Source organism: Glycine soja, chromosome 7, assembly GCF_004193775.1.
Source record: "Glycine soja cultivar W05 chromosome 7, ASM419377v2, whole genome shotgun sequence".
Classification (NCBI taxonomy): Eukaryota; Viridiplantae; Streptophyta; class Magnoliopsida; order Fabales; family Fabaceae; genus Glycine; species Glycine soja.
In genome coordinates, this window is record NC_041008.1 from 16,764,623 (window position 1) to 16,786,507 (window position 21,885).

Consider the following 21,885-nt stretch of genomic DNA (forward strand, 5'->3'; position numbering starts at 1 on the left):
TAATGACTAATGAACATGACCTTCATTAATTCCTTCACTACGCTGCAAAAAATGAAACATTATCTTGTCAATATAAGCAAAACTGCAAAAGTAATTATGCCCTTTTAAGATAAGTTTGTCCATAAGTACTAGAATTTTTTGATTTCTCCAACAGCTTGTGCACCAACCAACAAGACAATTAATTAGCAGTGCTGCTACCAACCACTGCACTAAAATTTGGCCACTGTACCATACTCTCCTTGACCAGGTTCTGAGTATTGTTTGGTGGTCTACAATGTTGTCTCAAAAAGTTAATTTGTAATGATGTTGAGAATATTGCTGAAATAATTATGTCCATTTTTTCACGTTGACTTAAGGTTAGGCGTGTCTTGTGAGTTGTGAGTGCATTCGGTAGAAGTTCACGAGATGCATCTACTTGTTATAATAGTGAAAGTAATCATAACAAAACAAACACACACCAGCGTTACAGCGTATTTGCTAGTGTTTAAATAAAACAAAAACTAAGAAACTTTGTGTTTTTCATTTTCCTAAAAAAAAATCAATTATAAAAGACGTCTATATTATTAGCACCCTTCTTGCTAAGATAGTGTTACTATTTTCTTTTATTTCTTTTTTATAATTTCATTTATATTTTTTTATACTTGAAATGTTTCTTTTTCTTTCTTTACTAAAGGATAACTGTTGTGAAGGTGACCATTACTAATTGAGAAATGTTGTGATGGAGACGATTACTATCTGTCTCGTGTTTATATTTATTAATTATTATTATTACTATGGTGTCTCATTGAAGAGTTTCTTGCAAGTTTATGTATTCTGTCTGTTTATTAAACATATTACTAAAAGACGTATATACTGGCTGTTTCATTTATTGATTTTCCAGAGAGTTCAGAGCCCCAAAACCAGAAACTTTATTAAACATATTATAATGTAGACATAGACATGGAGGGAAAAAAAGTACAGATACAAAGTATTCCTGTACATCAAACACTAATACTCTACACATCTACTCACAAACTTTTGGACACAAGACACTGATTAAAACCAACTGCACCGTTATTTGAGGGGCATCAAATCCTGTCTTAAAATTTATCTTCAGTGTTAGTAAAACACCTGAAAGCAATTGAAGACTACTAATTAAGGTGCTTGTAATGAACTTGACCTTCGTTAACTGCTTCACAGCACTGCAAAAATGAAACTTTATCCTGTCAAATATAAGCAAAAGTAATATGGGGGTGTTCAGGATTTTTTACAAGTCTAAGTTTAAAAAACTAGACCCTATATATTTTGAAGACGAGTTTGAGATATTTTTCGAGTTCTACAAACCTAATTTTAGTGTTATACTACTATACTCTTTTAAAATGTATAACTTTTTAAAATAATTATATATTAATAATATAATATTTTGTCCATATATTAGTGGGTTTTAATTGAATTATGGTCTGGTTAAAATTGTTAAAAAATACTCAAATTTTACATCTGCCGTCTCATTCTTTGGAGTACAATGTATATCTATTGGACAATTTCATTTAATCTCAGTTGATTTTAAGATGAAATCTAACATGATATCAGAATAAACTCTGATTTTGAGACCTCGCCTTAACTTTCATTGCAAATACTCACTTATATATTGATTTTAAGATGAAATCTAATAAGAATAATGAATTAATGATCTTGATTTTAAGATGAAATCTAACAAGAATAATGAATTAACGATCTTGTGTAAAATTCAAATTGAATATAAACATAATTAAACCTGTCATGATCACCCCTAAAAGTAATCAATATGTTCAATGCGCATTCAGTATTCAGGATAAAGATACATGATTACCTCAACAATTAGGAGGCAATTGTAGACCACATTTAGCAGGCAAGGCCAAAGCATTTTTGGGGTTAATTCCAAATGAAGGTAGGATAGACTTGTAACTGCAGAGGCAACGCAAATTGGCCTGGCGAATAACTGCACAGCATTTCTCATCAGGTGGTGGAGGGTTTTGACCAGTAACTGCAGCACGACACAAGTTCAGTTGACTTGAGTCAATGTTACATATTGCAACAGCATGTGCACTACCACTCAACAAGGCAATGAACAATAATGCTGCAACCAGCCACTCAACCAATTTTTTGCCACTAGATTGTGCCATACTATATTCTCTCCTTAACAAGGTGCTACTATGTTGCCCCAACAAAGTTAATTTATAGTGGTTTTTAATGTTGTTGGAAATATTAATTATTTGCATTTTATTTAGCCACTGTAGTTTCACGTTGACTCACTATTGCACTAAGTTGTGTCACGTGAATGCAGTCGGTAGAAGATCCAAATTCAGGTTCACGAGATGGATGCACTTGTTAGAGTAGAGAAAGTAGTCATAACATAACAAAAGTTATACTGGCCCATTACTTGCTAATAATTTACCAAAATGGTTAATGCTACCAATGGCCTACCTTGAATTTGATCATTGTGACCGTACTATTCGGACAAGGAAGTTCCCCGTTTTGCATTATATTCATTAGCCGTTTTGCTTTTTGTTTGACAATAATGCCAAAAAATAAAGAATAAAAGATTTTATCATCACGGCTTTATTAGAAGAGGTACCCTGTTTTGCTTTAATTTCCTTAGCCGTTTTGTTTTTTGTCTGACAATAATGCTAAAAAACTGTAATAATGAAGTAAAACTTATCCTTCCTTCCATTTATTATTATTTTAGTCCCCTCCTATAAAATAGAGACATTTAGGTTATGTTAAACCCATTTCAACTATTTTTAAGTTATGTTCAATAAGACATTTTAATTATATTTTAGTTTTTTTTATCCGCTGAAAAATTCATTTGGTTATTCGATAAACAAATATTTTTAGTAGCTTTTAACATTTTTTAAAATTCATTTGGTTAGTGTTTTTTTTAAAACGCTAACTTTTAATTTTTTATATATATTTTCTTCAACTTTTGTTCTTGATATATTTATTTATTTTTCTTGTCACATTTTAAAAATAAATCATGATTTAATTAATTTTCAGTTATTTTACACTTTTTAATTACTTCAACAACTAGTTTATCGAACACTTACAATTTAATCAAGTTTTTCAACTTCCAACAAGCAGCTAGTTGTTTAGCTAATTTTTCTAAACATAATCTTAATAATTCATTTTTTGTACGTTGACTATCATGTGAATTAAATAAACTATCTCATTTCATGTCACTAAATATGAGTCATATCAAGCTAATTTCTTACTAATCAAACTTTTGAAATTTGAAAGACCAAAATTATAGATTTTACAAAATTAAAGAACTAAATATCTCTATTTAAAAATATGAGAACTAATTAAAATTGTAAATATTAAAAAATAGAGGACTAAATGTCTATGTTATTGTGACACCCTCTACCCCGATATATATATATATATATATATACATAAATAAAATATATAAAAAAACCGGTAAATAAAATTCACGTGATACAAGATCCACATTCAATTTAATATTATCAATTAAAACTTATTAAAAATATATTCAGCTCGAAACAAGGCCGTCAAAATTTACAAAATGTTTTGTTAAATCAGTGAGGTAAATGAAATAGACAAACATCATGCAATTAATATAAACTTATAAGGATAGAATCAAAAATGACAAAAACACTTGAAAGCGATAGTGGCATCTCTAGCAATTTTTTGAGATTCCTCAATTTTTTCTCATTATTCTAATAGAGTTTCCAAACGTTAGAGAGAAAGAGAAGGGATTGAAGCCTCTATTTTGTATTGCTTCGTGCGATGCATATTTCTCCCTTCACAGATATTTTTTTTTCAAATCCCAATGGTGGAGATGTGCGTAATTGGATCTTGTACAACATATCAAAATTTCACGATAATCCAACGGTTAACGAAACTGGAATCGTAGTTTTACCGAGATAACTCTGGGTTTCTGCGGAAAATGAAAAGACTACGATGCGAAGAGTATTCCTCTCAGCACAGACATGATATCAAAATTCCCAACGGTGAGAATGCTCAGACTTTTGTTGCGAACCCGATGCTTAAATTTCACGACGATCCGACGATGAATGGATCCAAGATCGTTGTTTATTTGAGATAGGTTTGGTGGTCTGCGGGAGAAAGAGAGGATGGTAAGAGGAGAAAAGAGAAAAACGGGAATGAGGCGAAAACGAGGCACCTCACTTAACATAGCTATTTATACCTAGGGTACTCAGCCTATTATTTGCTTTATATTTATTTATTTATTTATTTTTACTAAAAAACTTTTTAAATTTATTTACGAAAAAAATAGGATGTTACCGTTATAACATATGGGATCAAAATTGTGAATTTTAAAAAATAGATAACCAAAACTACATTTTAAACCTTCATTTTAAGTTAAAATTTAGTCATTTATTTATTAAAAAAAATATAAATTGATCTCTTAAAGTAATATCTTTAATTACACATCTATCCTTTTCGAAATGCTAATTATTTTCAATTTGGGAAACATTTTTTGAATATTTTTTATTAATTTTAAAATATGAAACATGTCACATTAGATTAATCTACCTAAAACTATGAAAAATCAATTAATGTCCAAAATAAAAAAGATCATAAACATTGTGAAAATATCATGGAAGATGAATCTCAGGGGCAATAAATTAAAAAATATGATATTAGATTTTTTACCTCTTCAGTTTCTTCTGGACACTTTTTTACTTTATTTGTTTTCATTTTTTTTTTGAAAATATTAGTTGAATTTCATAATTTTCATGTAAGTAAATTTAATGAAATAAGTTTTATATTTTGAATCAATAAAAAAATTTTAAAAATTGCATAAAAAAATTATCAATGGTATTTATTTTTTTTGCCAGCTTGATGGACGTTACTTAAGGAATCATTTTACAACTTTTAATAAACAAAGTATCAAATTGTAAAGTAAAATAAAGTTAAAAGACCGGGTGAATAATTTTAATTTACCTTCAACAAAGTAACATTTTAATTTAATTCATGGAAAGATGCAAATACTAAGGTTTTTTTTTTTATCATTATGTGTTTTTTTTCCTTTTAGGTGTGATATGGAACAATAATATGCAGTTAATTAGTTTCATGTACCAAAAAACGAAGTGTCTTTATTGTGCGTATCATAATTGATATGATCAGCCATGCGAAGGTAAGATCATTAGGGTTGTTTGGTTGAGACAAAATTGAACCACACTGAAAAAATGATTCTGAAGAATCGAACTGAACCATTTGTTTTCAATTCCGAACTGAACCGATCTTCTTATAAGTTCAGTGAACCGATTCTATTTTAGAAAACTGAACCAAACTGGATAACTTCAAGAACTTATAGTTTATGCTTGAGATTCATCTGTTATTATTTAATTATAGAACATAATAAAATTATAAGAAAATTACATTTTTTGTTTTTTGTTTACAGAAAATTTCGTACCTTTGTCAAACCGAATTAAAAGATTGTAAAATTATTAAATTGTATGAAAAACAGGGAAAAGAAAAAAAGAAAAAGAGTTTATCAAAAAATAAAAAGAGACCAAAACATACGAATTAGATTTGATATTAGAACAAGGACTGAGGAGACAGTGAGACATCTCCCTCAACAAAATTCAACAGCACTCATTTTAATCTTATACAGACCAAAGAGACACCTAGCTCCCCAGACAACTTTCTCTCATCTTAGCAAAGAAGTTAAGCTTCAGTGGTTCACTGAAGTATGTTCTTACACTGGTTCAGTTAGTGAATTGTTTTGATAATAGAATAGTTCCGTGCATTTTTGTTTATAAGTAGTTCAGCTATTAAGGGTTTAGTGCAATTCAGTTATGGTTAACAGGTCTAGGTAAGATGTAAAGAATGAAATAAGAAGGCTGAGCTATGAAAAGAAAATCCAAATAGAAATGAATAATATGCCTAAAGACATGGGGAAAAATGGAAGATAGTTTACACATGGGTTTTGAATATCTGAGACTATACCCTCCAAATTATGAACAAAAGAAACCAGCATTAGTCCAATGTTGGAGGCTTAGGATTGGGTTCAGTGGCTTTCTATGATGGTCCTAATGAAGTTGCATGGTTTAGAATTTGGCTCTGATTTATTATTGCTTGTATTCTCATCCTCTTTAGTTATTACCATTTTATGATGCTATTGAATACTCTTTAACAGTAGATTGGCAAACTTGCATTCTTTTATTATCATTTTATGCTGTAATGTCTTTTGCTTTAGCATCATCTTTCACATGAATTTAATAATTTTGAAACAATCTATCTCGTGTCACAATTGAAAGAATATTTTTCTAACAATTTTATCTCAAATCTTATTTGCGATTTTCTGTTGTACAATACTTCAATGAAGTATTACTACATGACTTTTAATTACATGTTTAAAATTCATATAACATCTATTATTTATGGGATTAACTATATTTTTTGTTCTTGAACTTTTTCGAGTTTTTACTTGTAGTTCCTGAAAAAAAAATTGACCCGTCTTAGTTATTAATGTTTTCATCTGTCTATATGTTTAGTCATTACAGATAAATTCTTCTGTTAAGTAATGATGTGGTGGTGTAGTAATGATGCGGTGGAGTAATTAATTTTCTTGTGGTTCCTTATTTTGTTGTGAGAAAGATCTAGTTCTCGAATTTCGGAGAACATCTTGTAAAGCCAACGGGGTATCTCTCCAGAAATTCTAGCATTTTGGAGGATCACATACATCAAGAATGTTTGGTTTCTGAGCCACTTAGGAAATATAGGGTCAACTTGAAAATCGCGAATTGTCCATTGAAACAAATGCATAAAAGGTGGAACCCAGTCTTGTGTCTTTTTGAGGGCAAATGAGTTTGTTTTTAGATGATACAGACAAACTGAATAGGTTTGTGAGATTATGGACATGAATACTTGTCATCGTGTCTTCCCAGTTGTTTTGGAGTAGATGTAGATGTTCCAACTGGAATAGTATAACAATACTTTCTAGAATTTTCCCATTCAACATGTTGCCTTCCAAGTTCAGAGACCGTAGATTTGATAAGTTTCCTGTTGATGTTGGTATAAGATCTGAGAGTGAGTTGCTTGACAGATCAAGATCATTCAGACTATTGAATTTCCCTATAGAATGGGGCAATTTCCCAGTTGCTCGAGACTTCATTATTCCTTATGTCCAGATTCTGAATCTAACATTTGAGTTATATCACCAGTTAGATCATTATTCCTGATTTCAAGATTCTGACTCTTGCAGAGATTCCCTCTCCGAAGCACAGGAAGGGGACCTCTTAGAGATGAAAAAGAGAGATCAATAAGTGTGAGGTACTCATATTGAACAGCCATGAAGGTATTGAAGAATTAAAAGGATTCTTAGATAGATCAAGCACTGAAAGTGATGTAATATTTTCAAATGGACAAGATGGAGGGAGATCAATATGAAGATTGCATGAGCGCAAATGTAACTCTAACAGAGATGGCATCATATTCACAGCTTGAAACAAGTCATGGTAATGTTAACATGATCCATGTGAAGATACTGAAGTGAAGACAGAGCAGAGAGCCAACTTACACCTTTGACCCAAAGTGAATCAATTGTTGAGATATCAAGATAATGCAAATCTATTTATCTATTTATAATATATAATTTCTGAGTCACAAAATAGTATGCTTGCATGCCAATATTGCCACGTTACATGTTTAACTGATATTAAAATTTTGTAACTCTCAACTCTCCCAATAGTGTGTTATTTCCATTCACTCTGCAAATCAGTCACAACTTGGGTTACATCAGGCCAGGAAGCAAATGATGCAGCCTCAAGGATAGCAAATGTATCATCAGATGCTGCCACAGGCGATCCATTCCCAACATTTTGGAAAAGGAACACCTCAGGATCATGGCTTGCATATTGTACAATTGCAAGCACACCAGTTCACCCCACAAAAAGTGCGTTACATCTAGGAAACTAATCTCCCAGCCCACTCAACTAAACACAGCATCACCAGGGAAACCTAACTCCAACAACCAGATATGACTCAAATAACCATTCCAAAAAATCAATAGGTACTTTTTTGTCTTAATACAAAAGTTTAAATTAACCATTGCTTCACTTTTTTGTCCTAATTGGATATTGCTAATGATGGTTATCTTAATTTACATAATTTGAAAATTCACATTGGTTTGCTTAATCTATTTCTCTTGAAACAGAAAAGTTATAACTTGATTTATTACTTCTTTCTATCTTGTATCACTATTCCTCTTCCATTTTATTCATCATTTCTTCTTTTCAACCTTTAGTCATTTCATTTGTTAAGAGGTTAAGTCCAATCTTACATCAGGGGTTAGCTGGAGTGCAGGGAGGGACTAAACATGGATTGGCAAATAGCACCAGGTGTCCCAAGTTCTCAAATTGTGAAGAGGACATTGTGCTTGGATTTTGCTAATGATGGTTATCCAAATGCAAGTTGCAACTCCTCGGAATCTAATTTATTGTGCTTCTCCTTTCAATTTTTTGGTAGAGTTCCTTACTTTTTTGTTTTTCCTCACTAAATATATTGTTTTTAATTGTAATATTCTACCTTTAATAATCTAAAGGAAGAGCTGTTAAGGGAAGGCCAGGCTATGAGCACTTGAATGAACCACTGCACCTTTTGATTGAGGCTGAATAACCTGTGTTGAATATAAGGCTGAGCTGCTGAGGCAAGCGCAAGAAATCATACAAGAGCTACGTACCCATTATATCTCTTTATAGTTATAACTCTGATACTAAGCTTAGAACATTACATGCCAATTTCTACTTTTCTCCCTACAAAATGCAAGGCGCGGTACATTAACTGTTATCTTTTATGTTAAATTCCTGAGTCAAGTTGCAAGTCACTTAGCAAGGTTGATTAAGGGTAAATTCTTGTGTTGCATGGAAATATTTCTTATTCTCCTCTATTTCAGTGCAGGAGTGAGTCACAGTGGCAGATCCAAGACCCTAAGTCAGTGGGTGCAAATTATAAAAAATAAAATCAGTGGATTCAATTATATAAATATAAATAAAATAAAATAAAATATAAAAATATAAGATTTTATTTACAAATTTAATGAATTTTAAAAAATGAGGGGGTACAACACAACCATGTAAGTCCGCCAGTGGTGAGTCATGTATGTGTTTTCTTTCTTTCTGTTTATTTATTAGTTTCCTGTTTGATGGTTTTGGTGACTAACTTGCCTTCTCCTGCATGCACAATTGTACATGTACGTTAACGTGATTTCACCCCAGTTTGTAGTTTGTAGCACTAAGCTTAGCAAAAGTGAGGCTGATCAGGAAAAAAAAAAAAAACTGAAGAGTGTTTGGCTATTATCCTGTTGGGAAAGACTCCACTCGCAAACTATCCTCAAGGGATCTTCATATTGTGGTTTAGAGAAGAAAGTGCAAGTTTTTCTTTGACTAAATAAATTAATGAAAGTGCTGCTTTTTAATTTCCTTTTTCAGTAGTGAGGCTAACATATTAATTGGTGAGTGTTGTAGATCAAGCTAGATTTCTCTACCTGCAACTACTAGGAGGAACATGGATGAAGTGTTGAAGGTGATGAAGTCATGGCAAAAGTCCTCAAACTTCAAGGTTGTAACCCCAACAAAATGGAAGCCAGGGGACTAGTTGCCTTAGCAAAAAAAAAATTATTATTATTATTATATGCAAGTGCTTAGTTCTTGATTACAAAACTATATATACCCCATTCCACACAATCAGTTCAGTCATAGCAATTTCATTAGGATTTCCTTTCCTAGCATTTTGGCTTCTGTTGTTGGCCATATTATACAGCAAAATAAAAGAAAATGACCACCCTCACTGAGCAACCAGAACTAACAAGGCCACAAGCTTAGGAAAACAATGAACATTTTCAGCAAGTCACCAATGAGCTGGTGTTGGATGGTAGCTTTCCATTTGCCCAAACTACCTTCAAAAGCTGGGATTATAATCCCTAATATCAATTCATATGGACATTCTTTCATGTCTCCATTCGTATGTACTGCTACATTTTCATATATTTAGTTCTTAATTTCCGTGGATGAGTTACCCATATAATTAAGACAGTCAAATAACTATTATGACAGTCAAATAATTAAGACAATTTTTATTCACTCCAAACACAGGTTGTTATGGTGAAATTGTAAGTGAGATTAAATCCATCAATGTCGATCAAATAACTAGATACAAGTATAACATTTTACATTTTAATATTATCAAATATCAAAATTTTAAATTTATATACCAAGTATTTAGAATGACTTAAGTAATGTGAAATATAGCTAATTTATTGCAGGCTAAGAAGATGAGGGGGTCTGAAAATTTTCTTAAGTCATTTACATCATTTACCTTTAGTCCTTTAGTGAAGCTAAATCACATAAATTGCTACAATATTTATTGCATTTCATACACAAAACTCATATCTCTCCTATTATAAGAATAATAAAATAATTCCTTTATTAGGAGAAAAAACAATTAAATCATCCGCGCAACGCACAGGTTTAAATCTAGTTTGACAAATTGCCAAGATGAGTAGGGACCATTCCAGAAAATTTTGCCTGGTATAGGTCATGGTAACGCAGCATATTGAGAAAACCAATAAATTTTTGGAATGGGGATACCTTCAAAGTTACTGTTGCCTAGATTCAAGTGATTCAGATGCTTCAAGTCTGTAATTGAAGGGTTTACCTCACCACCTAAGGGACACAATGTGGTGCAGAAACTCTGTGCTTCCTGGAGATCAAGCTTTAGAACATGACCAGTTTGATTGTCACATTGTATACCTTTCCAATTACAACAATCCTTCCCAACCCATGAAGAGAGGCAATTGCCAGGATCCTTGAGATCTTTTTTTTATTTTAAGGAGGGTCATTCTCTCTTCCTTAATGCAAAGAGTACTGCTAGCAGCATTAAGGCTCTTGTACTCTCCCTCCATCTCTTCCATTTCAAAATATTTCATCACCACTTTCCGTGCTTGATCTATCTATGAATCCTTTTAATTCCTCTATACCTTCATGGATGTTCAATATGAGTAATCTCACAAAACTTAATATTTATTCTTCATTTCTTAGAGGTCCCCTTCCTGTGCTTCAGAGAGGGAATCTTTGCAAGCTTCAGAACCTGGACCTGTCCAATAATGGTCTCACTGGTGATATAACTCAGATGTTGGATACCTTGTCATCATCCTGTAGCAACCAAACTCTAGAGTTTTTAGATTTAAGTTCAAATCACCTGACAGGGAAATTGTTGAATTCGGTAGGGCAATTCAAACAGTCTATATAGTAGTCTTCATCTGTCTAGCAACTCACTCTTAGGTCCAATACCAGCATCAATAGGAAACTTATCAAATCTAGGTTCTCTGAAATTAGAAGGCAACACGATGAATGGAGAAATTCCAGAAAGTATTGGTCAACTAACCCAGTTGCATACTCTAAATTTACTCCACAACTACTGGGAAGGCACAATGACAAATATTCATTCCCATAATCTCACAAACCTAGTTTCTTTGTATCATCTAAATTGAACTCATTTGCCTTCGAAATGACACAAGACTGGATTCCACCATTTAAGGAATTGGAAATTGTGAAAATTACAGATTGTCAAGTCGGCCCTACATTTCCTAACTGGCTCAGAAACCTAACGTTGTTGACTGAATTAACGCTAGAAAATGCTGAAATTTGTGGAGAGATACCTCGTTGGCTTTACAACATGTCCTTCAAAATTTTTGTGCTAGATCTTTCTCACAACAAAATAAGTGGTTACCTTCCCAAAATATTGAACTTATCTTCCTGGAATTTTCCTGAGGTTAACCTTGCATTCAATCAGTTCAAGGGATCAATCCCACTTAATTTGGTCTAGTGTGTATGCTCTCGATCTGAGGAACAACTTGTTGTCATAGAGCCAGCTAATATTGGTGAAGAAATGTCAAATTTGGAGTTCTTGGGTCTCTCAAATAACCATCTGAATAGGAGCATTCCACAATCCATAAATAGGATTCAAGATTTGTCATAACTTGATTTATCTAACAATTATTTCGCAGGATTTATCCCTGTGTTTTGGACGAGTATGCAAGAATCATTAAACATCATTGATCTATCCAACAAAAGTTTGTCAGGTGGAATTCCAACTTCAATATGCTCTCTGCCTTCACTTTATATCCTAGAATTGAGCAACAATAATCTCTCAGTAGATTTGTCTTCAGCCTTTCAACATTGTAATAATCTGAAAACTCTTTCTTTAGGAAACAATAGGTTTTTTTGGTCTATGCCAAAAGAGATCACCAAAAACCTTCCGTTACTTGAAGTGTTACAGTTAAGAGGTAACACACTCACATAAAGCATTCCTCAAGAGCTATGTGATCTAGCTTTTCTCCATTTATTGGATCTGCAGGCAGAAAACAATCTATCGGGTTTTATACCAGCATGTTTGGGTGGACTAGTATGATTATTTTTTTAAGGGTGGACTAGTATGATTATTTAATGCATGAATTACGAAAAACATCCAATAATTTTTTTAGGATTAATTAAGTTTTTTAGTTCTCAAATGGCGTTTTAAATTTATTGTTCCTAAATTATTTTTTTAAAAAAATTGTGGTTATGTGTTTTAAATAATCTTTCTTAAACATTTAGCTATCTACTTAAGTGGTCATGAATACTACTATAGATTATAAATGAGAAAGATAAATTATTACTTCGCATCATAGATCTCCTCATAAGTAGTTATTGTAAGTTTATGGATGCTTAGAGTGATAGGATTCAACAATGACTCTTCTTTTTTTTCTTTTACATTTTAATAACATAATATTATAATTATTTATTTAAATATAATAAAACTTGTGTGAAATAAGTATGAAATACACGTGACATTTAATCCATTTTATTTCATGACACTTTATCATTTAACAAAAGACATTAACAATAAAAATTATTTTAATAATTGAAAAATTCTTTAGAAACCAAATTTTTAAAAAATAGTTTAGGGACTAAAAATTCAAAATTCCATAATTTAAGTACTAAAAACTTAATTGTTGTTTTTTTTAATTTTCTTTGCAGTTTCATGAAACGGAATTACAAAATAACGCACAGACCCGAAGTTGGTTTCGTTATTCTAACATCCAAAAACACACACCAGCACAATTTCTTTTTCTTGGCCGTTTACCATTGAAGAGGCAAAACCACACCGTTTTCAACTCTTTTTCTTCCTTTATTTTTATCAAGAATTCAGAAAAAGCACAGCCGCACGATCCACGTTATTGATAATATCCAACGGTATTCTCTCAAACATCCAAACCGGGCACAACCTACGGTTTCGATGAGTCCAATCCATCCGATTTCTTCCTCATAGCGCGCGTCCCGAAAATCAAGAACCCGATGACGTGGCCACAAATTGCAACGACAAACACGCCCCCGTTAAACGACATGACAGCCAGCATCACCATATAAGAGAGCCCGGAACGCACGCCGTATAGCCCCGTCTTGAGGAGCCCCCCAACGACGTCGTTTGAGCCTCTGGACTTGAGCTTCACTATATTAGTGAACGAGAGCCACTCCACCAGCACCGCCATGAAGAACACGAGGAGTAGCGCCACCGCGTACATGGCGGTGCTGTCCCCGGGCCAGCACCGGAAAAGTATGTCCACCTTGTGGCCCCAGTAGAACGTCGTGTGTATCGGAATCCGCCGTCGCCCCAGCATCGTCGCCACCGTGGAATTGTACGGCATCGAAACTCCGTCTGCGGTGGCCGTTGAAAACATATTGAACTAATGAACTGTTGTAACTCACTATAGATATTAATGTGTCCAAAACTACTATATGTAATATAATAATAACGTAGGAATGAACATGGTACGTGGATTACTAGGGTTTATATAGTATGCGTAGCAACGTTATGTGTCGGTTGGGACATGACAGAATTGAACATGAACATATGATTCTGGTTCATAAAAATTGTTCCATAATTCGTATGCTAGCAAGCGGATACGTACTATGATTAAAATTTAACAATTTTTGGTGATCAAGAAAACCGAAAGGGAAATTAAAGGAAAAGCAAGCTATGAAGAACTAGCACTTTAGCTCTAGCATTTTCAGCAGGATGGGACCCTCCATCAATTCACCTTTTTTTTTCTTAATACAAAAGTTTAGATTTGGACTGATTTTGATAGTTTATAATTTATATGATATACTTTACAGTTTTTTTATTTTATTTTTTAACAATTTTGATTTCAATTAATCGGTGTTAGAGTATTAATGTTATTGCATTTTATTGAAAATCTCTAATAGATGAAAATTATAAAAATATTTCGACTTATATTTGTTAGAGTAGGAATAATCGTATGAGATATAGATTTGCATATGCCTACATGTTTTATTAAAAAAATATACTCTTAGTTTTAACAAAAAAATAAAAATTACTCAATTCCTTTATTAACTTCTCCCTTTATCTTTTTTGTTTTTTGTTTTCCAATTAAGGAATATTCCTTATATTTTCTTTATCTCTTTCCCAACTTTTTTTTATATTTATTCTTACGTATACACGTATATACTACTATATGTTTGCTTTTTGTGCTTTGTGTGAATTAATGTGTTATACCAACATATTTATCAATGTAAATCGTTACTTTGAGGACTTGGTATCCCGAAACTCTTTAGTTTAAATAATATACGTGCATGCATGTCACCTTAAGTGTTATAAATTAATCAAAAAACAAACTATAGTTAGATAAACACATCATTAAAGGTAATATGTTATTTTATGGTATTGCTCAGAATATATTCTCTCTCTTTTGTACTAATGTTGTGTTTATTTCAATAGAAAAAATGAAGGATGGAATAAGGGGAGGCAAAGAGTTAAAAACAATAATAACACTATTATTCTTGTGGCTCCTTTATTTATTTTTTTAATTTGTTCAACTTTGTTTCTATTATTAAAATATTCAATGTGTGATACTCTAATTGTCAAACATATATGCAATGTGACTCTTTTTGTATGATTTATTACTAACAACGTTAGCCTAGCAACGATACGTAGATTTCAGTATATGACTACTAAGCTTTTTGAGTAACTTATAAGTTCTTTTGATTGAAATAGATTTGTTTGGTTTAGTAATTTATTTTGTATAAGTTACTTCAAGTAGTTTATTTTAATAAGTTATTTGAAGTAATTTATGACAAATAACTTATAAGATACTAGTTTTTTCTTCTTCTCAAATTTATCCTTATTATTTAGCATAACTTATTATTTAGCATAAATATATTTTTGATTTTATATATATATATATATATATATATATATATATATATATATATATTTGACTTTTGCATTTTATCCCTGATAAATTTTTCCTTCAAATCGAACTTCTGATATTTGAAAAAATTTGTTTTAAATCTCTATCGTTAGTGTTAGTTAAGTAATGATATGTCTGTTAAATATTTGATAATGTCATTTGTGGCGGCTAAAAACTGTCAGTATTTATTTCAAAATCAAATTTAAATTTTCTAGCGGTTAAAATCGCTAGAATCAATTAAAATGAAAAATAAATAATTAAATCAAATATTGAGAACTCTCTTCCTCCCTTCACCCACCTAATTAACCCTTCAGCCTTTGTCTTCTACTCGTTGTCGTGCGTGGATGGGGTGCACCTCTTGCAAGTGTGATTGCAGTTCAAGCTGGTGTAGTGTCGCGGGAGTCACTGGTGGTGGGGTGCAAGAAACTCGTGTGGGACGCGCGTGAGATTGCATCACATTACCAACGATTGTTGAAGGGGTTCTGGTTCGACGCATTTGTGATCCTCAAACCTAAAGCCAACACCATCTCCAACCTTTCTCTTCAATTCCAAAACTCTATCTATTCTACTACAAACTACATACAATTCTCAAATCAAATCCAAACACATGATAGTAGTATCAGGGCATTAGCACTTCAACTCACAAACCTTACACATTTTTTATACAGAAAATAAAGCTATCGGCGTTGCAGCAAAGTTACCTCACGCGTCGAGCAAACAACTTTAGAGGATTGACATAGTTGGATTCGTCTAGCAACGCGTGACACAGGATCCAAATCCGGCCATGGCCGCATCTAGATCCCGAGGAGGTGATGAAAGTGCACCACATAATCGAGAGAATGCAAAGAGAGTAGAGGGCGTTGTTCAGAGTGAAAACCCCTAGGATAGTGATCACGCTAATGCTAACACAAGTTCTCACGTTCTAGACATTGCATTTGACTAGTGTAATGCACGCGCTTATGTTGGTGTCGTATGATCTGGTGTGGATCATGGTGGAGGCAGAGGGTGGAGGAGTCTTTGTGGGGTTCGAGGGTGAGGGTGTGGAAGGAGTCGACGTTGACGTGCTGGTTGGGTTGGATGATGCGGCCATGGAGACAGAGGGTGGAGGAGTCTTTGTGGAAGTCACAACAAGTGACTTTAATGTCTAGGGTGAGTTTCACACGTGAGTTTCACATGTTCTTCTTGGCAGAGGAATCGAGGTGGACCTTGCGGGTGGTATCAGAAAATTTAAATTTGATTTTGAAATAAATACTGATGATTTTTTGAGCCGTCACAAATCACGTTATCAAATATTTAAGGGACATGCTATCATTTAACTGACAACAGACCATGATTTAAAATAAAACTTTTCAAATATCAAGCATCTTATTCGAAATTCTATTTTACCCTTTTTTTCAATCAAAAAAATTCTTATCTTTTTAGTTTGTTGTCTAAAAAAACTCATGTATCTAATTTTACATTCTTACACGCATACAACACAAACAACATTCAACTTGTCAATTATCATCAATACATTGCTCCTTCAGGTTAGAAGTTCTTTGAATAATATTAACTCTTACAATTGTTTCATAGTGGTACAAGTAGGAGACATACACAAGGAAGATATCTTTGTCGATGCTAACTTAGATCTCAGTGACGAAATAAGGCGCCTAGACATGACGAGAATTCACAGTTGAAGCTTGGCTCTAGGTGATAGGCTAGCTGTAAGCTTGGCTACACATCAAAGTTCTTATGGTACAAATAAAAAATGAATGCTTAAGGAAAAAAACAATACTTTTTTAATTTTTGTTTTAAAATAATATTATTAATAAAATATTTAAATAAAAAAATTATTATCCTACTTTTTAGGATGATAAGTTATTAGAAATAAAATTCAAATATTATAAATATTAAATATGTCATTTCACTCATTTGACATTTGTCAGCTAGTCTTATCCAATATTTTCAATTAAATCATTAGCTTTCAGTTTTTGAGGCCTGACCTCGTAGCTTATTAAGTTTTCAGCTAACTTATTAACTAGTTTTATCAAACATAACATATATTTGGCAAGACTTTTGAGGAGCATATAAATTTATTTGACTAACTTATAAGTTACTTTGAAACTTGATTAGTACACGAGCTTATTTTAATAATTTGTTTTTCATAAATTACTTTTGGAAAATAAGCTAATTATCTTATAAGCTACTAGGTTTTTTTCCCTTCTTTTTCTCAATTTTATCCATACTACTTTATAATACAAAATTTAAAAAATTATTATTCTAATAAATTATTATTATTAATTTACTAGTTATTTTTATCAAATATTTTTAATTAAAACAACTAGCTTATAAGTTTTCAATTAACTTTTAGTTTTTCAACTTTTCAACTGACAAAATTATCCTAATTTATTATGATGTCTTTTGTTCTTGGCACCAGTTATTTGTTCTCACATTAGGATAACTATAAGAGAAAGATATACCCACCCTTCTCATATTTATAGTAATAATTATATCTTTTATATTCTGAGTGAAAATATAAAAAATCCTGTTGTATAAAATATCATTGTCCTATTTTTTTAACCATAAGACTATAATTATTACATCTTATTTCTTATTTACAGGTATTTAATTATGTCATTTCACATTCATGTTAGCAAATATAGAAGAGTACCGGAAAATAAATTAAACACAATTTACTTTAAAGATGGAACTCGACATGTTGTTCCAGAGGGTCAGATTTAACGCCAATCCTGGCATTTAGAACCACTTCACTGGGAGTCTTAGACTTCCTCTTTGGAAGGACCACACTTACCACGATGACTAAGGTTGCACTTAGTGTTAGTGCCATAAACCAATCAAGGGTCCTTGCTTACACATGAGTAGGTCATCCTTAGCTCCATTACACTGATTTCAAACCCAACTCTCTCTAGGAAGTTATGTGCTTAATTAGTATGACGCAACAGTCCTAACATACCCTTTTCTAGAAGGGTCTCGCCCTCAACAAGGGTTTTCCCTGCTTAGTGGTAGATTATGAGGTATTGAAACTAGCTAGCTAGTCCTGATCGAAGTGCGTGCATCCTCACACTTAGAGAGAGCTCGCAAGAACTCGCATATATAATTAACATATCCTACAACTTGAGAGCGTATTACCACATTACTTATTAATACGCACATGTTGATCAGTGGATATTGTTTAATTATATGGTTTCTTACTTGGATACAAAATTGGTTATATGAAGTCATATCACTTCTATAGAAACTCTTGTAACAATTTGTAAACAGTAAACACACCTTTACTCCTTTAATCAATTTTAAACTTTCACTTTTCTCAGTTTTTCTCTCAGCTCCATCACAATAAGTGTTACTAAATCGTTTCAAAAATTAAATGATTTCCAAATCATATTCATTTAATTACTGAGATCTGCACTTTAGCCTAAGCTTCTAGACACCAATCTTTTGACCTTCTTTGAAACCTAAATAGAAAAAAAAATTAAAGAACCACGAAGTAGATTTTCATGCGATGTTTCCCATGGGAAAGAAATTCAATTATGAGATGATATTCCATTATATCTACTGTATAATAGTACATAATATTTATGTATATTAATTGTCTTTATTAAAGACTACCAAAAGCAATACTAATTAACTGCCTTAACACGCCAAAGCAGTGTCTATAATCTATTAATATTGCTTTGCCTTTGCAAATTGGTATTGCTTGTTTTAAAATATTGTTAATAATAAAGTGTTTGGAAGGGTAATCCCTCAAACTAATTATTGATCTAATACATGCAACATATAGTTGAAAGAATGATAAGATATGATATAATTAATAGATAATTTTATTTATTAAATATGTGATTATGGATTTAATTTCTGACATGTAAATATAAAAAATCATTAATTTGTTAAAAAAGTCATTTCTATAATTAACTTTCAATACCTTAAAAAATATGTAAAAGCATAGACAATTTTTTTACTGCATAGACTTGAACACATAAACTTTTGTTATTGTTTATTTATTTATTTAGACGACCGTGTTTCTTATACAAATAGCGATTAGCTAGGTTTCAATTCTTTCATGAGACGAGACTCGCACACACGTACAACAACAACACTCAGGGACGAGAAGAGATGTTAATGTTTCTAACACGGTTATTGACCCCTCTGTGGTGTTTCTTCGGAACGTTGATAGTGAGCACCCCGTTATCCATATAGGCCTTAACAAGGTCCACCATGGAGTTCTCAGGCAAAGTGAGGCGCTGAACGAACTGTCCGTTAGAGAGCTCGACGCGGTGCCAGCCTTCACGCTGCTCCTCCTTCTCGACGCTCTTGTCGCAGACGATGCAGAGCACACGGTCCTCGTCGACCTCGAGGCGCACGTCGTTGCGCTTGTAACTCGGGAGGTGCGCCTTGTAGACGTGCGCCTCCGGGGTCTCCTTCCACTCTATGTGGAAGGTGTCGAGGACTGGCGACATGAAGGGGGGTGGGTGGTGCTCTTGGGCTTGGTAGGGGTCCCATGTTGGTTGATGGGGTGGTGGCTCGTTTCTTCTGCGCCCAAAGAAGCCACCGGAGGAAAGAAGGGACATTTTTTTTTTTTAAGTTGGGGTGTGATGAGGGTGAAGAATTAGAGGCTACTTGTGGGAGGTGTATGAAGAAGCACTTGTTTATAGATTTGGAAATACTATTATTTTTTTGGAAAAAGATCAATAGACACCAAAATTTTATACACTTAGAAAATAAAATCAAAAGAAAAGAGAATTGAGATACAAGTTTTAAATTAAAGTAAAATGTAAAAATGTGAATTTTATATTATTTTATATATTGTTATTTTTTTATTTTTTTTATACAAACAAACACATTTTTTTTATGATAGGTATTATGATATGATAGAAATAAAAAAAATAAACAGAAAAGTAGATGTTTATTTTGAGATTTTAAAGATACCTAAATATTGAAACTTTTTTTTATCCCATTTATCTTTTTGATAGAAGGAAAGATTAATTTATCGTGATATTAATATTTCCTTATTTAAAATCTCTCAATAATATTATTTATATAACCATAAATTTGGAACTGAATTCGTGACTAGAGATGGAGTTAGAAGGGCAACTATATACCCATCACATTTTATATAATATATTCATAAATTTTAAAATATTATTATATTAGTAATTTATGAAAATGTTAATAGAAAATATATTTAAATAAAAAACTAAATATTTTTTTAAATCAAAATTACAAATATCAATTATATATTTTACATGTCAGAAAAAAATTTCATAAATTTATAATAAAAATTAATATCTACATTAATCATATATTTTAGAAACATATAACTAATTATGCTACAAAAATCTATTAAATAATTAAAATGGATTGTGTTACTCACCAACAATAGTAGTTAAGAATCATTAAAGGAGAACATGATTTCATATTATTGGGGACTAGAAAATGAATAATGTTGTGTCACAACAATAGTAATAATGAGTGATAAAAGAAAAATACTATTAAAAAATATTAGAGTAATTTGTTTAAAAATATAAAAATAACAAATTATCGCCAAAATATAGTTATAAAAGAGAATTGGAATATTTATCTAAAAATATGAAGAAAAAAAATGTCATTATCTTCACAATAAAGACTATAAAAGAAGAATGAAATGTTTTATCATAAAAAATAATGAAGAAAAACATAACACTTAAATGTCAGCCTCAAAATAAAAATAATCATATATATAAATTAAAATTCTACGGGAGTTTTGTTAAATGATTTGAATTTTTTTATTTAGTAATATTTGTATGAATTTATTTAAAATAAAATGTGATTCCTACATTCTTGCTAGGATGAGAACCGGGTTTATAGGATTTATTCTGAACATATTTTGTACGCTTACACTACTAAAAAAGTAGTTTTAACATCGATTTATTAACATCGGTTTTGGACAAAACCGATGTTAAGTTAAACGCAGTGGCATATTTGTAAATAAAGTATTATTCTTAACATCGATTTTTCAAAAAACCGATGTTAACTAATGATGTTAACATCGGTTTTTGAAAAAACCAATGTTAACGCGTGATATGTTAACATCGGTTTTCCAAAAAATCGATGTTAACGTGTATGCATTAACATCGGTTTTTTGAAAAACCGATGTTAACATCATTAGTTAACATCGGTTTTCCAAAAAACCGATGTTAATGTATACACCTTAACATCGGTTTTTCAAAAACCGATGTTAACTAATGATGTTAACATCGGTTTTTGAAAAAACCGATGTTAATATAAATTTTTTTTTAATTATTTATATATTTAAAAAAAACATATATTGCGTTATTAATATATTTTAATTAAAAAAATAATAATTAATAAACAATAATGAATTCAAAAGGTAAAAATTTAAAAATTAAACTAAATTTTTAAAATGAATTTCATAATTTTAATTTTATTATTTCATAATTATCATTTAAATATAAAACACATTTATATAAATTATTTGATATTAGTTAATTTGAAAAAAAAAATTGTTTTTAATAATAGAGTTTAACTTTTATAGAATTTTTATAGAATGTTGGTAAAATCAATTATATCGTAAAAAAATTAAAATTTATTACTAATATATTTTGATTTAATTATTATAAAAAAAAATCTTCATAAAA

The 21,885-nt window shown here is 31.5% G+C and overlaps 2 protein-coding genes, 1 long non-coding RNA gene and 1 pseudogene across 3 annotated transcripts; 1 reads left to right on the plus strand and 3 right to left on the minus strand.

Annotated features, from left to right (window-relative positions):
- Positions 1-884: 884 nt before the first annotated feature.
- LOC114418996 lies at positions 885-2,247 on the minus strand. The gene is made up of 2 exons (XR_003668150.1): positions 1,829-2,247; positions 885-1,181 (listed from the first exon to the last, which is right to left on the minus strand). It is a non-coding gene; the product is annotated as an uncharacterized LOC114418996 (long non-coding RNA).
- A 5,128-nt stretch (positions 2,248-7,375) lies between these two features.
- Positions 7,376-12,414, plus strand: LOC114420431 (annotated as a pseudogene).
- A 560-nt stretch (positions 12,415-12,974) lies between these two features.
- LOC114419090 (copper transporter 6-like) lies at positions 12,975-13,811 on the minus strand. The gene has a single exon (XM_028384691.1). It carries the CDS (start codon positions 13,721-13,723, stop codon positions 13,271-13,273), a length of 453 nt encoding a protein of 150 aa, XP_028240492.1. The 5' UTR covers positions 13,724-13,811; the 3' UTR covers positions 12,975-13,270.
- Positions 13,812-19,218: 5,407 nt separating this feature from the next.
- LOC114417808 (18.1 kDa class I heat shock protein-like) lies at positions 19,219-19,880 on the minus strand. Its single transcript, XM_028382854.1, has one exon. It carries the CDS (start codon positions 19,816-19,818, stop codon positions 19,348-19,350), a length of 471 nt encoding a protein of 156 aa, XP_028238655.1. The 5' UTR covers positions 19,819-19,880; the 3' UTR covers positions 19,219-19,347.
- Between the last annotated feature and the right edge of the window lie 2,005 nt (positions 19,881-21,885).

What these genes read in the sequence shown, in the direction of transcription:
- LOC114417808 (XM_028382854.1), bottom strand. Translation starts at nt 19,818, where the DNA reads ATGTCCCTTCTTTCCTCCGGTGGCTTCTTTGGGCGCAGAAGAAACGAG.
- LOC114419090 (XM_028384691.1), bottom strand. Translation starts at nt 13,723, where the DNA reads ATGTTTTCAACGGCCACCGCAGACGGAGTTTCGATGCCGTACAATTCC.